Source organism: Diplotaxodon limnothrissa, linkage group LG14, assembly GCF_057381915.1.
Source record: "Diplotaxodon limnothrissa isolate DT_005_m linkage group LG14, D_limnothrissa_male_GT1.1, whole genome shotgun sequence".
Taxonomy (NCBI): domain Eukaryota; kingdom Metazoa; phylum Chordata; class Actinopteri; order Cichliformes; family Cichlidae; genus Diplotaxodon; species Diplotaxodon limnothrissa.
In genome coordinates, this window is record NC_140609.1 from 30,821,247 (window position 1) to 30,838,474 (window position 17,228).

At 41.0% G+C, this 17,228-nt stretch overlaps 1 protein-coding gene and 1 long non-coding RNA gene across 3 annotated transcripts; one reads left to right on the forward strand and one right to left on the reverse strand.

Annotated features, from left to right (window-relative positions):
- The first annotated feature begins 604 nt into the window (after positions 1-604).
- Positions 605-12,131, forward strand: LOC146619142 (uncharacterized). Its single transcript, XR_014906778.1, has 3 exons — positions 605-869; positions 996-3,728; positions 12,049-12,131. It is a non-coding gene; the product is annotated as an uncharacterized LOC146619142 (long non-coding RNA).
- Positions 2,764-12,674, reverse strand: LOC146619143 (dehydrogenase/reductase SDR family member 11-like). 2 transcript variants are annotated; one of them, XM_085370391.1, is made up of 7 exons: positions 12,528-12,674; positions 5,154-5,363; positions 4,796-4,890; positions 3,574-3,703; positions 3,339-3,431; positions 3,188-3,253; positions 2,764-3,064 (listed from the first exon to the last, which is right to left on the reverse strand). In XM_085370391.1, exons 1-7 carry the CDS (start codon positions 12,657-12,659, stop codon positions 3,035-3,037), a joined length of 756 nt encoding a protein of 251 aa, XP_085226517.1. In that variant the 5' UTR covers positions 12,660-12,674; the 3' UTR covers positions 2,764-3,034. The 2 variants fall into 2 exon arrangements, with proteins under 2 accessions (XP_085226517.1, XP_085226518.1); XM_085370392.1 differs by lacking the exon at positions 12,528-12,674 and adding an exon at positions 5,848-6,070 and having other exon boundaries at positions 2,765-3,064.
- Positions 12,675-17,228: the final 4,554 nt, after the last annotated feature.

Here is a 17,228-nt window from a genome sequence, read left to right on the forward strand (position 1 = left end):
GTGACACATCTTCACCTGCTGCTATGATCACATTGAGTAGAGGCTGAGTGGCTGCACTTACCCCTGGTACATTCAAATCTACCCACAAACATGTTGAAAGATGCAATGGCAGCAATGTGGATTGTCAACACTAAAAACAATCAGTAAGCAAAGACAACAGGGATCACTTTTTACTGTTTATTTAGCACCCACAACATTTGTAGTCGCCTTCTGCACAGGGAAAGTCCACACACACTGTGTGGTACCACTTTCCACAGAAGGTGCATTCAGTCTGCAAGATTGAATGAGATTGTCAGAGTCATTGTCTGACTGTTTATTACTATTCACCTGCGGTACATTCACAGTAACTGCCATCTCCTTATAAATGTTTATTAGATTAACCACACTTATACAGACTGTATATAACAACCAACTCTAAAATGTTTTTTCTCAGAGAAAAGACACAGACAGACTACGCTAACGACATGTGATGTTACAACACTAGTGAAATATTGGTGTCATTTCATTCTTTTCAAAGGTTCATTTGCACGACGCACAAACAGACACAACTGAAAGGTACAAATGTGTTGTGCAAGAAACGAAATCAAACGTGGTGCAGATGTGTGTCACAGGTTGATCTGGCTGTAGGCTGTGGCACTTGGCCAGAGGTGGCGCTGGTTGACTCGACTCCATGTTAGTGCACAAAGTAAACTGCTCGCTTTAGTTGTGAAGCAAAAACGCTGAAACCGGAGAAATAAACCGTGCGAGGGGAACGATAACGACGACAAGAGTCTCCCGATCGTTTACTCTTGCTGTCCTGTGAACAACATCGGCGTGGTGTTAATTGTTTGCTGTTTTCGCGATCGCGTCGCGCACGAGGATATCACCAGGTAAACTCGCCACATTTTAAACATTTTGTTGTTCAACAGCATCAAGACTGACGGAGTGTGTTTGAGATAACCTCACAAGTGTCACATGTGACACATTTGCCGTTTTTTTTGCTGGTTTGTCGGTAGGAGCTACTGAAACGCAAGACTGCCACACATCTGTTCGACCAACGCCAGTTGATCTAAACGCCAGTTGATCTGGAACACCGGTCACCAGAGCCACTCTGCCCCGCCAGCGCTCCATCAAAGACAGCCCTAACCAGCTCACGCACCAAAAGTTTGAAGAGAGGGACGTGCCAAGATAGATATCCCCGACAGAATTAGTTTCCTCTGCGTCGGGAGCGCGCACTAGGTAGGGAGAACGGATCCCGTTGACTTTGCCTCCATTCCAACCAACTAGACGTAGAAACAGTGACGAACTATCAAAAACCTAAAGACGAGTGTACATTACCGTTCAGTTTGTGGGTTACAACTGAAAATGATACGTTTATTGTTCTCATGTGTTATCAGCAGTGTTGGTCAAGTTACTTGAAAATAGTAAGTAGTTACTAATTACTGATTACTTATTTTTAAAAGTAATTAGAATTAGGTTAGGGTAGAAACAAATTTCCATAAACGATCCATATAAAATAAAATAAAACTACACTAAGCATTGTTACATTATTATACTGATAAAAATGAACTTTGACACAGAGTCATGTGTACAGAGTTATAATGGATGATGAATTGCAATTCGGTTATAGAGTAACATAAACTGGCTGCTCGCCTAGTTTCTTGGTGTCATCTCAGCATGACACAGCAGAAAAAACCTCATTATCATTAACTTTATTTATTATTATTTGTGGCAGTAGTATTAGTTGCAGCAGTTGGAGTATTTTAAATTGGATTTCTCTTTTAGGAACAGTTGTGGAGAAATGACAGACATGCTTTCTCTTCTCTGATAGCTTCTAGAAAAAACAGATGTTGCCAGTGCCATCATAATATGTGCTCAGCGCCTCTCTGCATTTTCAGAGTCGTGATTTTCTCTTATTTCATGCTTTTTACTGTGACTCATTGAACTTTCCTTTTAATTGCATTTTAAACACAAACACTTTACTCATATTAAGATAACACTGATATAAACATGGCAATACTGATGTATGGAATTTAAACCATGGCTGGTTCTTCGTGAAGAGCACAAAATGTCCCAAGAAAACATACCTCTGAAGATCATCACTATTTTGCATTTCAAAGCTCTGCTTTTACTTCCATTACAATATTAGCCACTACAGGTCATAGTACAGTCGTGGCCAGAATCTACTGCTCTTTGGTCAAGTCACACTTGAAAGGGACCAAAACACCAGGGTGGCCAGCACTTTGACACTCTGCTGCCAGTTTTTGAAACCAAACTTATATGATTTCTTGGTAGGCTAAGTTTTGTATTGACAACTCCTTTAAAAGTGTACTCTCTCAGATACCTGCATTTAATTATTTACAACAAATGTATTATTTATTACAACCACAATTAACACTAGCAAACAGTTCTCTATTGCATCCTTGACAATGGAGCATTGTGCTTGCTGAGCAGTGTCAAATTGTCAAGACACTCAGCGATTTGGTGAGTGTTTTCAGAAATATTTGCATCATCCACACAAACTGTTGGAGAGTGCAGAAATCTGCTACCGTACAAAGGAACCACAACAGAGTTTTTAGTACAGCACCATATACCTCCTTGCCCCGAATTTTACCTAGTGACTGCCAAAAACTTCCAGCAACCATTCACCAACTGGTTGGAGAACATAGATTAATGAACAAAGGCCACTTACCAGTCTCTAGGGCATAGTTAATAAGAACAGTTTATTGTTAATTCTGTTGAGTTCAATTTCAGTTTAGGTCAGTGTGCATCTGAATTGAACAAAAACATTCTCAAGTCTTTCTTCATTCGCATTAGAAAAATTTATTTTGGTAATTTTCTCACAGTCATTTTGACAGTTCTGTTTGATGAAAAATTCAACTTTGACTTGGCTTTTTATCATTTTAGGATCACGTAGGAGTGTGCTCAGTAATGGTTGGTGGTTTTTATTTATTTTTTCTTAGCAGAGGATAAATGGAGAGCAGTGTTGAGCAGTCAGGAGTTTCACACCACTTTGTTGTGGAGGCTGGATTGTGTGCCTGCACTGTGTTACCAGCTACACAGCTTCAAAGTTAATGTCGCCAACCTGAAAGGAAAGTTATAGAAATATTATCTTATTTTGAGTAATCTGGTGATATTTACAATATTAATGAGCTAAATTCAATAAGTGAACATTTAAAAAGTTGAAAATAAGAGAAAACCTACAAACCTGAACATGAGGCGGGGCGCTGAGCACGTATGTGACAGCACTGGCAATGTCTTTTGGTTCCAAAGGCTGTCAGAGAAGTGAAAAATGCTTAATAACTTTTATCAGAGTAATCATATTAACAATCTATAAACTGTGAGATTAATAATTATACCTTAAATTCACTGTACATAGCAGCTACTTTTTCAGGTTCATTGCTGTGGAGCCGTGATACAAATTCTGTGTCCACTAAACCAGGAGAGAGGCTCTGTAAAAAACAAAAGAAAAACAAAGGTAAAAGAAGTGTGATTGTGTGTCGACTTCGGAAAGTATTGTAAATGTGTCTCATAGCAGCTGAAATTGGTTTTAAGGGCACTTTTTGGGTTTATCAGTGTTCTTTAAAACCTTACCGTGGCTCTGATATGAGTTTTTTCTGCACGCAGCTCCTGCCTCAGGCCCTCAGTCAGCGCGGTTACAGCGAACTTGGTCGCCATGTAGAAATGTAAATCGGGAACGGGATAGACATGATGTCCACCCACACTACAACAGAAGAACATTTCACTAGGTCAGCATTTACCAACATATTTTTTATCTGATTTCAGGATCACATCTGTGTTTTATCCTTGGAGGAGGAGTCCTCTTTACCAAAGAAATGAAACGAGTGAGCGCCACTGGCATCTTAATAAAATGTCACCCTCTTCCTCCTCATCTCAAACTCATCTACTGAACTGAATTCCAGGATTGAATATACAAAAATGTGCACAAATATGCCTATTTATTCCCAATATTGGGAATAAAGGCAAATCTTTTCATTCTCACTATTGAAATCTCCACAGTTTCCATTCACTTTAGGTTAAGAGTCTTGGCATCATCCTAGACAGCTCACTATCCTATAAATCTCACATTAATGATCTCACTTGTTCTGCCTATTTCCATCTACGCAACACGGACCGATTGTATCCTTCTCTTTCCACCCAGTCTGTATCCTTTCTTGATCATAGTATAGTTACATCCCACACTGTCTATTGTAATTCTCTCTTGCATGGTTTCCCCCAAAAATCCCTCCATAAGCTTCAACTGGTTCAAAACTGCGCTGCCCGCATACCAGCACATCATCCATATCCTTCAGGAATGTCACTGGCTCCCTATGAAATTCTGAATGGCATACAAGTTTCATCTGATTACCTTCAAGACCCTTCATAACCTTGTTCCTCCTTACCTTTCTGACCTGTCAAGCACTACCTCTTCTGCCCGCTCACTTCGATCTTCTTCTTCTATCCAGCTTGCCTTCTTTCCCCCTCAGCACCATGGGAAGCAGAGCTTTTAGCTGCTCTGCTCCCAGCCTGTGGAACTTTCTACCTCCAGATATAAGAAACATTGGTTCTCTCCCCCAGTTGAAATCTCAACTTAAAACCTCTCTGTTCAAGTCTGCATGTTCGCTGTGAACTTATTGTTTGTATATTTTATCTTGTTCTTTTGATTGTTCTTTGTTTGCCATTAGTGTTACCAACAGAAGCTCATAATCTCAATCTGAATCTGAGCATGATTATATTCAAAGATATTTGAAAGATGTTTAAATCATCAGACTTCACAGGCATGGCCGTCGTTGATCATCAGTAAATAAAACTGCACCTGTTTATGTTTATGATGTGCCCATCATCCACATTTCTCTCTTTCATTGACTGATAAGCTTCACGTGCACACATGCTCAGTGCAAGAACGTTTACCTGCAAGAAACCATGCAGAAAAATAAAAAGTAAAAATTATTATAATTATTATTATTATTTTAATGTGCTAAATTGTTTTTGGTATTTTGCTGCTGTAACAGAATAATTCCCCAACTTTTAGAGCTACATAAAAGTGATAATTTTATTTCATTCAATATTCTGCAAAGAAAACATTCCAGTGAATGTATTTCCACATACCGCACACAAAATATTATTGAAGTCTAAGTCAAGATAATTGTTTTCTAAAATATCTGAGCTCTTACGTCCATCATGTTCTTCCATCCACTGCTTTTGCCATTTATCAACGGCTCTGGCTGTGCCAGACCAGCATTGTTGATGCACACGTCCACGCCTTTGTGCTGATTTTTGATCGCTGCAAACATGGACAGAATCTCCTCCTCTTTGGTCAAGTCACACTTGAAAGGAACCAAAACACCAGGATGGCTGGCGCTCTTACACTCTGCTGCCAGTGTCTGAAACCAAAAGGAAATGGCAGATGATAAGCTTTAAGATTAGAAAGGTAAGAATTAAGATTAAAATCAGCGTTTTTATTAATTTCTTATTTTCTAGTGAAAACTGTAGAGACGAGAAAAAAAAATAAAACTGAAATTCAGATGTTTGTCATCAGTTCAGTTGTGTCCAGCCTTCTTTTTCTGCAATGGAGTAAATTGAAATTGAAAGTGTTGTGCCACATCTATCAATGAATCTATTGATCATCTATCAATAATCAAGTTTTACACACAGTCTGTATTGTCGTGCGACAATGACTGACCTGTTGTAAAACAGGTTTAATTACAGTTAAATAAAACGACTTATGTAAGCCTGACACAGCTGGAAGATCTTGTGTAAAATATACTTTGCACTCTCGCAGAAAGTCTGAGTTTTCATTCCAGCCTGACACAATTAAAAATGATTTGCATATCAAAAATTATATGAGTCTTTCACTTCAGAACAAACCTGTATTTTTCCAACATCTCTGGCGCAGCCCATCACTTTCATACCGAGTCGGACCAGCTCTACGGCTATAGCCGCCCCAATGCCGACCGAGGCTCCGGTCACCAGAGCCACTCTGCCCCGCCAGCGCTCCATCACAGCTTGGATTCCTGCTACACGCAAGAAAGAAAAACAAGTATGAAGAGAGGGACGCTGGGTCTCCAGGATAGTCACCCTTGAGCTCAAACTGTCCTTTAAAGTGAGCTATCTCTCTCTCTATATATATATATTACAGAAAGATGTTGCAAGTCTTGGTGCAGCCTTCACGCCAATGAATGGAAAGCAGTGATTGATTAAACACTTGTTATTCGTTACACTGCCAAGCTAAATCAAACAAAATCTCTTATCTCAAGCTTGCATATCATACTTGTTTTAGTACTCCCTGCACAGTTCTTTGTACCTTGCACTGCCACAATAACGTCTACAGAGTAAGTTATACCTGTTGCTTCACTTTAATGTCCAATAAATGGATAATAATGTGTTTGTGACCATCATCGGTGTTTCCTCTCTAACACCATAGACTGAGAAAGTGTCACTAAAAGAATCCTGAATCAAAATCTATGCTGCAACAAAGAATGTGGTAGAAGTTTAAATTTAAGGGGAAAGAGCTGTCACGGCGGGGTGCGCCGATGTGTGCGGAAACAGGACCCAAAAGCAGATGATGACGAGGAATAGTAATGATTAACAGAAAAGTGAACCTTTATTGCGATGACGGCAGGAAATGAACCAAGAGACCAAAGCAAACAGGCAAAACACTAAGAAACAAAACACTGAACTGACAAAACACTAAGAAACAAAACACTAAAGGTACTAAGACCAAAAACTATAACTATGACCGAGGTGGAAAAATAAACAGGCTATGACTATGACTCTGGTGAGAATAAACAGACGAACTGACAATGGCATGAAGAAAACAAAAGGCTTAAATACAGATATGAGGTGATCAGGGGAAGTGGCGACACATGGGGGAAAACAGCTGACAGACATAAACCTAATGACAGGACCAGGAGAGGAAAGCTAAATACAATGAACAAAGAACACATGACATTGTCAGAATAAAACAGGAAATGACAACACAACTTAACAGACCTAATACGTGATGAAATAAATAGAAAACCCCAAAACATAGAAAACCCAGGAACAATAACTGCCTAAACTAAAGGCAAATAGGAAATAACACAAACTAATAACATATCAAAAAATACAAAGAAAACTCAGAGTGCTGGGTCGGAGACCCAGCCTGTGACAAGAGCTTTGAATATTGTTTAGTTTTTTATTCAAGTTTCTTTTCTTTTTTTTTCTTTTTTTGCCTGTCCCGTTTGGCTCTTTTGCCATCAGAATTATTGTCTAAAGGCAAAGAAAGATGCCCAACGGATTTACTTTACCAAATTGACCATCCCAGCCTTGCCATAATGGTCCATTTGATTCACATTTTATTGTTTATTTTATTTTCACTTGCTGAATACGGGACAGACTTGACTGGAGGAAAGAAGGGGAGAAAGAAAGAGGGAAAGAAAAACAGCTGAGAAGAGGGACGGGGGAGAAGGGCAAAAAACAAAAACCAACAGAATGGGCAGAAAAAAAATGCATATATCAATCACCTGGATCACCTGTTGAGAAAGAAAAAAGAAAACAAGCAGAAGAGAACAAGAGTAATAGAATAAACAACATCACAATGATATATGGGAATATGACAGTAAATACTAAATATTAAACATTATTGTGCAGCACATAAGATCAACAGAACACAGTGTGCTTTGAGGTAGGAGCCAAAAAGGGTGTAGTTTGTGGGTGTGATCACCCGTGTGTACACCTGTGAGCATGAACTTTATTCAAGTTTCTAAGGTTTGTTTTGTTTTTATGTAAACAAAAAATAAATAACTACATCCAACAAGACTTGCATTGTAAAGTTGAACACATAAATGCTGTTTTAACATAACACCGTAGTTTTAAACTGGAATAAACCTGGTCATTTATAAACCAGTTGTGAACAGTGAACTTTTTCACAGAGTCATATTTACAAAAATGGATGATAAATTGTAAATAATTGGTTTATTCATTTCTTTGCAGCAAGACAAACTAATTGCCCACCCAGTCTCTCTCTCATGTTAGCATGACACAGCAGAAAAAAACTCCATCATCATGATAGCATTAGCAGTAGTAGAAGTAGTAGCAGTATTTAATCCGACATTTAAATATATTGTCTTTGAGAACGAGATCTCTTTTTGAATACACAAAGACATGTACAGTTTAAGAGTAGACTGATAAACAGACACACATTATTCAAACACACATTATATATGCTCTTAAATTCAGAAAAACTTCACTTTACTTTTTAATATGTTTATGGCAAATCAGTCTCTGTTTAATTTGGTCATCCATGCGCATCTCCTGCTTAAATCAGCACAGAATGAGAGAGAGATGAGGCACTGAAGGAACTCTGAATTGATATCTATTCAACAGCAAAGATGGTGGTAGAAGTTTATCTTTTATTTTGGAGCATAGTCAACCATTGTTTCCTCTTCAATCAGATTTCACTGGTGATTCTATACATGCAGCTCCTATGACCAGTACAATTAACTTTAATTTAGATACTGCTTCAAAATAATTGCCCAAATAAGTAACCAGAAGTGTTGCAAGGATGGATGCCAAGTTGTGAGAGTAACTTCTTCATGACCTTTGGCGTCATACATAACTGTAGCAGTTATTTGCTCTACCTGTGGGTTCATCTCATTATACAAAACAGCCCACCAACAGAATTTGCTATGCACACTACATAAACTTGATACTGTGTTCTCCATAAAGACTGCCTAGTAGGTAAATTTTCCACAATAACTCAAATGCTAGTCCCTGAAAACTTCACAGGCTGACAACAGCTCTTCATCTTTGGTCTGTTTGTGTCAGCATAACTGCCCCTTCACCTAGTACATAAAGGGGGAAAGGTTAATAACTAATAAACAATAGGCGTGTTAGTCATTTCATCTGGTATTGCTCCCTGCAGCTGAGTTTGTAACTACACCGCTCTGTGATAAGATCTGGTAAGTTAATCTCATTTGGTGTTAATTAACAACAGGTGCACTAGAGCGGCAATGATAAAACAACCCGTGAATTATGGGGTTTCTGTTCAGGGAAACCTTTTGTGGTCGCAAATTTTGAAGCCATCATGATAATCTTCTCCCACCAACGATGTGGAGATCCAACCCTTTTAGATCCAATTAAAATCAAGACACTCAGAGATTTAAATTCCCGGTGTAAAATCTCCACCAGGGACAGCCTCGCATCGAAACTGGACAATCGCTTGTCGATTGACTCCAGGATTTCTGCGATGTCTTTGCCGGCAGGCGATGTTGTACCGGGGGAGTCTGCCTGGCGACTTCTCTTCGATGACGGCGTCTCGATTTTGGCCGGGGAAGATGCACTCTGGGCCTTATGCATTACTAAATCTTGAAAACAGCGGTCGATGTAATCTTGGAGAGCGTCTAAACTCTCCCCGTTGTCCTCCAGGGTGTTAGAGATGATAAAACAGATGTTGTTAGTTATATGACAATTGATTAGTATATTTGGTAATACTGAAGCTTGGAAAACCTTTGTTAAACTCTATGCTACCATTTGCTTTTTCTCCGCCAAAATCTCCGGCGTCTGACGTCACCTACAACATCACTTCCGTCACTTATATATATATATATATATATATATATATATATATATATATATATATATATATATATATATATAACTTGCTATATATATCCATGCGCATCTCCTGCTTAAATCAGCTATATAATTTGCTATATATATATATAACGGCAATGCTCAGTGGCTAGAGGATCTGAGGGCTGACCACAGCGACCTCCCTGAACAGGGTCCAGTAACCATCACAGTGGCAGATATCCAAGAAAGGGTCTCCAGTATGAAGAGTTGGACAGCACCAGGGCCCGACATGGTTCACGCCTACTGGCTGAAGAAGCTGACTGCACTCCACGAGCGTCTGGCAGCACAAATGAACCAGCTGCTAGTTAACGAGAGACACCCGAAATGGCTAACTGAAGGCCGGACGGTCCTGATCCCCAAGGACCCCAAGAAGGAACCGGTCCCCTCCAACTACCGACCAATAACCTGCCTCAGTACTACATGGAAGCTCCTGTCAGGCATCATATCGGCTAAGATGAACAGGCACATGGGTCAATACATGAGCGGGACACAGAAAGGAATTGGCAAGAATACCAGAGGCGCAAAACACCAGCTACTGGTAGACAGAACAATCAGCCGAGACTGCAAGACCAGACTGACCAACCTGTACACTGCCTGGATTGATTACAAGAAGGCCTATGACTCAATGCCCCACAGCTGGATACTGGAATGCCTAGAATTGTACAAGATCAATGGGACCCTAAGAGCCTTCATCAGGAACTCAATCGGGATGTGGCGTACAACACTAGAGGCCAACTCCAAGCCCATAGCACAAGTCACCATCAAGTGCGGGATCTACCAAGGAGATGCTCTGTCCCCACTGCTGTTCTGCATAGGCCTGAACCCCCTCAGTGAGATCATTAACAAGACTGGCTACGGATACCGACTACGTAACGGAGCAGTTGTCAGCCACCTCCTGTACATGGATGACATCAAGCTGTATGCCAAGAGTGAACGAGACATCGATTCACTGATCCACACTACCAGGCTATACAGCAATGACATTGGAATGTCATTCGGACTGGAGAAGTGTAGTCGGATGGTATCAAAGAGAGGGAAGGTAGTCAGAACTGAGGGGATTGAACTACCAGAAGGCAACATTGCAGACATAGAGGACAGTTACAAGTACTTGGGGATCCCACAGGCGAATGGGAACCATGAAGAGGCCGCTAGAAAAGCTGCAACCACCAAGTACCTGCAGAGGGTCAGGCAAGTCCTGAGGAGTCAGCTGAATGGTAAGAACAAGATCCGGGCCATCAACACGTACGCCCTGCCCGTGATCAGGTACCCTGCTGGGGTAATAGGCTGGCCAAAGGAGGAGATAGAAGCCACTGACATAAAGACAAGAAAGCTCCTTACCATGCATGGAGGGTTTCACCCCAAATCCAGCACCCTGAGGCTGTATGCTAAGCGGAAGGAAGGGGGCCGGGGACTGGTGAGTGTCAGCACCACAGTCCAGGATGAGACAAGGAACATCCAAGAATACATTGGGAAGATGGCCCCAACTGACCGAGTGCTCAGTGAATACCTCAGGCAGCAGAAACCCAAGAAAGAGGAGGGAGACGAGGAACCATCATGGAAGGACAGGCCCCTGCACGGTATGTACCACCGGCAGATAGAGGAGGTGGCTGATATCCAGAAATCCTACCAGTGGCTGGACAAAGCTGGACTGAAAGACAGCACAGAGGCACTAATCATGGCAGCACAAGAACAAGCTCTGAGCACAAGATCCATAGAGGCTGGGGTCTATCACACCAGGCAAGACCCCAGGTGCAGGCTGTGTAAAGATGCCCCAGAGACAATCCAGCACATAACAGCAGGGTGCAAGATGCTAGCAGGCAAGGCATACATGGAACGCCATAACCAAGTGGCCGGCATAGTGTACAGGAACATCTGTGCCGAGTATAACCTGGAAGTCCCGAGGTCAAAATGGGAGATGCCCCCAAGGGTGGTGGAGAATGACCGAGCTAAGATCCTGTGGGACTTCCAGATACAGACGGACAAAATGGTGGTGGCTAACCAACCGGACATAGTGGTGGTAGACAAACAGAAGAAGACGGCCGTAGTGATCGATGTAGCGGTTCCGAATGACAGCAATATCAGGAAGAAGGAACACGAGAAGCTGGAGAAATACCAAGGGCTCAGAGAAGAGCTCGAGAGGATGTGGAGGGTGAAGGTAACGGTGGTCCCCGTGGTAATCGGAGCACTAGGTGCGGTGACTCCCAAGCTAGGCGAGTGGCTCCAGCAGATCCCGGGAATAACATCGGAGATCTCTGTCCAGAAGAGCGCAGTCCTGGGAACAGCTAAGATACTGCGCAGGACCCTCAAGCTCCCAGGCCTCTGGTAGAGGACCCGAGCTTGAAGGATAAACCGCCCACAGGGGCGTGCTGGGTGTTTTTTTTTTTTTTTTATATATATCATTGCAGCATGAGTAAATTAATCATAATAAGCTCCAGCAGATTTCTTTGTGTACAGGTTGTGATCAGCTGACCTGTGCTGTGGCTGTTGACCTGAGGTTTACTGCTCTTTGTGGATTTGGACAGCTCCATTCATCAAGATGAAACCCATGCATATAGACCAATATATACCGCATAAACTATGTTTTTCTTTATTTGTTTCTTTATTTTTTGCTTCTCTCAACTGTTCTTCTTTGAAGCGTACATCAATAGGATTGCCTTATGCAATTTGTTATTGCTCCATCCATTTCAGCTGAAATCGGTTTGGTGCATAGATGGAAATAATAACTCCCCTCCAATGTCTTTATCATAAACTAATGCACCTGTTTTAAGAATTAAAGTATTTATAATTTATTCACAGTAAAACAAAGGGTCTGTCTGCTCGACAGCCCCAATATGATGTTTGCCTGACAGAGCTTCATATTAAAAATTCCTTTTCATTAGAGTTTTACATTAAATAATCTTTGTTGAAATCCAGTTTGTTAGTTCAGAACAAACCTGGAGTTTTCTGACGTCCCTGGCGCAGCCCACCACTTTCATGCCGAGCCGGACCAGCTCTACCGCTACAGCCGCACCGATCCCGACTGAGGCTCCGGTCACCAGAGCTACTCTGCCCCGCCAGCGCTCCATCACAGACACCGGTAACCTGCTACACGGACGAAAGCACCAAAAGTATGAAGAGAGTGATGAGGAGTCTCAGTGACAGTGAGCGCCAACTGTCTTGTGCCTGTTAACCATCCATCTATAGATATACAGTGGGGCAAAAAAGTATTTAGTCAGCCACCGATTGTGCAAGTTTCCCCACTTAAAATGATGACAGAGGTCAGTAATTTGCACCAGAGGTACACTTCAACTGTGAGAGACAGAATGTGAAAAAAAAATCCATGAATTCACATGGTAGGATTTGTAAAGAATTTATTCGTAAATTAGGGTGGAAAATAAGTATTTGGTCACCTCAAACAAGGAAAATCTCTGGCTCTCACAGACCTGTAACGTCTTCTGTAAGAAGCTTTTCTGTCCCCCACTCGTTACCTGTATGAATGGCACCTGTTTGAACTCATCATCTGTATAAAAGACACCTGTCCACAGCCTCAAACAGTCAGACTCCAAACTCCGCCATGGCCAAGACCAAAGAGCTTTCGAAGGACACCAGGAAAAGTATTGTAGACCTGCACCAGACTGGGAAGAGTGAATCTACAATAGGCAAGCAGCTTGGTGTGAAAAAATCAACTGTGGGAGCAATCATCAGAAAATGGAAGACATACAAGACCACTGATAATCTCCCTCGATCTGGGGCTCCACGCAAGATCTCATCCCGTGGGGTCAAAATGATCATGAGAACGGTGAGCAAAGATCCCAGAACCACACGGGGGGACCTGGTGAATGACCTGCAGAGAGCTGGGACCAAAGTAACAAAGGTCACCATCAGTAACACACTACAACGGCAGGGAATCAAATCCCGCAGTGCCAGACGTGTTCCGCTGCTGAAGCCAGTGCATGTCCAGGCCCGTCTGAAGTTTGCCAGAGAGCACATGGATGATAAGGCAGAGGATTGGGAGAATGTCATGTGGTCAGATGAAACCAAAGTAGAACTTTTTGGTATAAACTCAACTCGTCGTGTTTGGAGGACGAAGAATACTGAGTTGCATCCCAAGAACACCATACCTACTGTGAAGCATGGGGGTGGAAACATCATGCTATGGGGCTGTTTTTCTGCCAAGGGGACAGGACGACTGATCCGTGTTAAGGACAGAATGAATGGGGCCATGTATCGTGAGATTTTGAGCCAAAACCTCCTTCCATCAGTGAGAACTTTGAAGATGAAATGCGGCTGGGTCTTCCAACATGACAATGATCCAAAACACACCGCCCGGGCAACAAAGGAGTGGCTCCGTAAGAAGCATTTGAAAGTCCTGGAGTGGCCTAGCCAGTCTCCAGACCTCAACCCCATAGAAAATCTGTGGCGGGAGTTGAAAGTCCGTGTTGCTCTGCGACAGCCCCAAAACATCACTGCTCTCGAGAAGATCTGCATGGAGGAATGGGCCAAAATACCAGCTACTGTGTGTGCAAACCTGGTAAAGACCTATAGTAAACGTTTGACCTCTGTTATTGCCAACAAAGGTTATGTTACAAAGTATTGAGTTGTATTTTTGTTATTGACCAAATACTTATTTTCCACCCTGATTTACGAATAAATTCTTTACAAATCCTACCATGTGGATTCATGGATTTTTTTTTCACATTCTGTCTCTCACAGTTGAAGTGTACCTCTGGTACAAATTACTGACCTCTGTCATCATTTTAGGTGGGGGAACTTGCACAATCGGTGGCTGACTAAATACTTTTTTGCCCCACTATATATATTGGAACGTCTTAAGTCCCGGTGCAGACTTCACGGGACGCCAACGAATGGAACGCATTGACTGATTAACCACTTCATTTCAGCTGAATCACTGGCTACAAAGCAAGTTCTTTATCAAACAAAAGTTATTATCTCAAACTAAAATATCATAGTTGTGTCAGCACACTCTCCTTCTATGCACCATACACCGTGACTGCGACAATAAAGACTAAAGTGAGTGAATTTGCAGAAATGGAAAACTTGTGAAGGTCATAAGCATTTCACATTACACAGCTCAACAACAAAGAAGGAAAGAAGGCATTATTTGGTATTACTTTATACCAGAATTGTGACTCCAATAAATCCAAACTTCTGAGGAAGTTGAATTTTGGACCATGAAGGTTGTTTGTTGTTTGTTGTAGTTTTTATTTTTGACGGGGGACGAGCTTCCATAAATAACCCATATAAAATAAAAAACACTACACCAAAAATTGTTACATTTTACATAGAGTCAGGTTTACAGTGTTATAATGGAAGATGAATTGTAACTAACCGGTTTTATTAATGTATTTACAGTAGGATAAACTGGCTGCCCGCCCAGTTTCTTGGTCTCATGTCAGCATGACACAGCAGAATAAACCTCCTTATCATTATTATTATTATTTGTGGCAGTAGTAGTTGGTTTATTTTAAATATGATTTCTGTTTGAGGAAGACTTGTGGAGAAAAGACATGTCGAGTTTGTCTGTAGATTGGTAGACCGACACACATCATGACGGCTAAGCTCTTTCTCTTCTCAGATGCCTCTCTGCATATTCAGATTTGTGATTTTCTCTTATTTCATGTTTTTTACTGTGACTTATTGAACTTTCATTTTAATTGCATTTTAAACAAGCAGTTCACTCATAATAAGATAACACTGGTATAAACATGGCAATACTGATGTATGGAAATTAAACCATGGCTGGTTGTTAATGAAGAGCACAAATGTCCCAAGAAAACAGACCACTGAAGTTCATCATCATTTTGCATTTCAAAGCTCTGCTTTTACTTCCATTACAATGTTAACCACTAGAGATCGTAGTACAGTCGTGGACAGAATTTCCTGCTCTTTGGTCAAGTCACACTTGAAAGGGCTGGCCAGCACTCTGCTGCCAGTTTTTGAAACCAAACCAGCTCTGCTTTAACTTCCATTATAATGTTAACCACTAGAGGTCGTAGTACAGTCGTGTAAAAAAGACAAAGGCAAAATATGAAACAAAAATATCTAACCAGCTACACAATGTAAATTTACTTTTCACACACCTACTACAGTTTGCAACTTAAAACTCCAACTCCAAAATGTAACTGTAGCTCTTGCTAATAGTTTGCACGAAAAAGCTATGAAAATGATTTCTGATGGAGGATATTCCATATATCCTTTATCTGCCGAAATATCACTGTCTGCTGCATATCACACAAATCAAGAGAGTACTTTTTAGGTTTGACTGAAAGGTTTTCATACCAGTAGCCTCTTCTCAGTGATGTGAAAATGCACACTGTGTGTGTCTAACCAATAAGGTTTTAACCAGTTAACATTGATTTAACTGAAAAAAAACAAAAAAAAACAAAAAAACAACAACAACAAAACAAACCTTTTACTGGTTTAAAACTATCCAACAAGTAAGATTTAATATAATAAGTAGGAAGTTGTCATTAATTAAAGTGTTTTCCTGGGTAATCCTGGTTGGTCAACAGCACTTCTGAGCAGATAGCAGGTGAGGCTTTGAGAAGAAGAGTTAACAGCTGGATGAGTTTCTTTCTTTTCAGTCTGCTGTGAATTGACTACAATTTGGCAGAGTTGAGTAGTGAGGCAAATCAATCACACCACTTTAATGTAAAGCTATTATGGGTTCCTGCACTGTAGTTGCCAGGGTAACAAACTCTGCTTCACCTGCAACACACCTTCAAACAGAATGTCTCCAACCTGAAAGAAAAATTTGATGAATTCATTATGAGTAAACATAACAGACATAAAATTTGTCACAATAAAAAAGGTTAACAGTAAGAGAAAATGACCAACCTGAACATGAAGGGGGCACTGAGCACGTATATGACAGCACTGGCAATATCTATTGCTTTCATAGGCTGTCTGAGAAGTAAAAAGTATTTGTATAAAATACAAATATTTTGTATGTGTATAATCATCTTAACAGTACCTTACATGTAGGAATAATACTTTTACCTTATGCTCCTTTATCAGGATATTCCCTGTAGAGCTGTGTTCAAATTCTGTCTCTACAAAGTCTGCATGCAGCTCCTGCCCCAGGCCCTCAGTCAGAGCAGTTACAGCGTACTTGGTGGCATTGTAGAAAATCATATCAGCAGCAGAAAAAAACTTTATGACCACTTAAGCTGCCACAGAAGAAGATCAGCATTTATCAGCATATTCTGATCAGATCTCAGAACTTAATACGAAAGCCTAATTGACTGAAATTGATTATTTAATATTGCAGTCATATAGTATCTGGCTGAATGATTCAAGAAAATCTGTATCAGGTCTAAAGTCTCAAAAATGTGTATATAATTTATCATCAATTATTTAAGTCTTAAACATGAAGTATGGAACATGAATATTTGGTGCACTGTAATGTCAATTCTCCACAGCCTGTAACGCCACAAAAAACAGGCAGCCACATGGACATCTACAAGGACCCTCACGCTGTCTGACGAAATTCACGTGACTGTGACTGCAGCGGACCTTAGTGGACTCCCGGATGCAAGAAAGTATAATCCCTGCTTAACCCGATTCAACCTTCCAGTTAAGAGGCATGGCCTCAGTCTTTGAAATGTCTTTGTACAGTGTTTGCAAAAGTTATC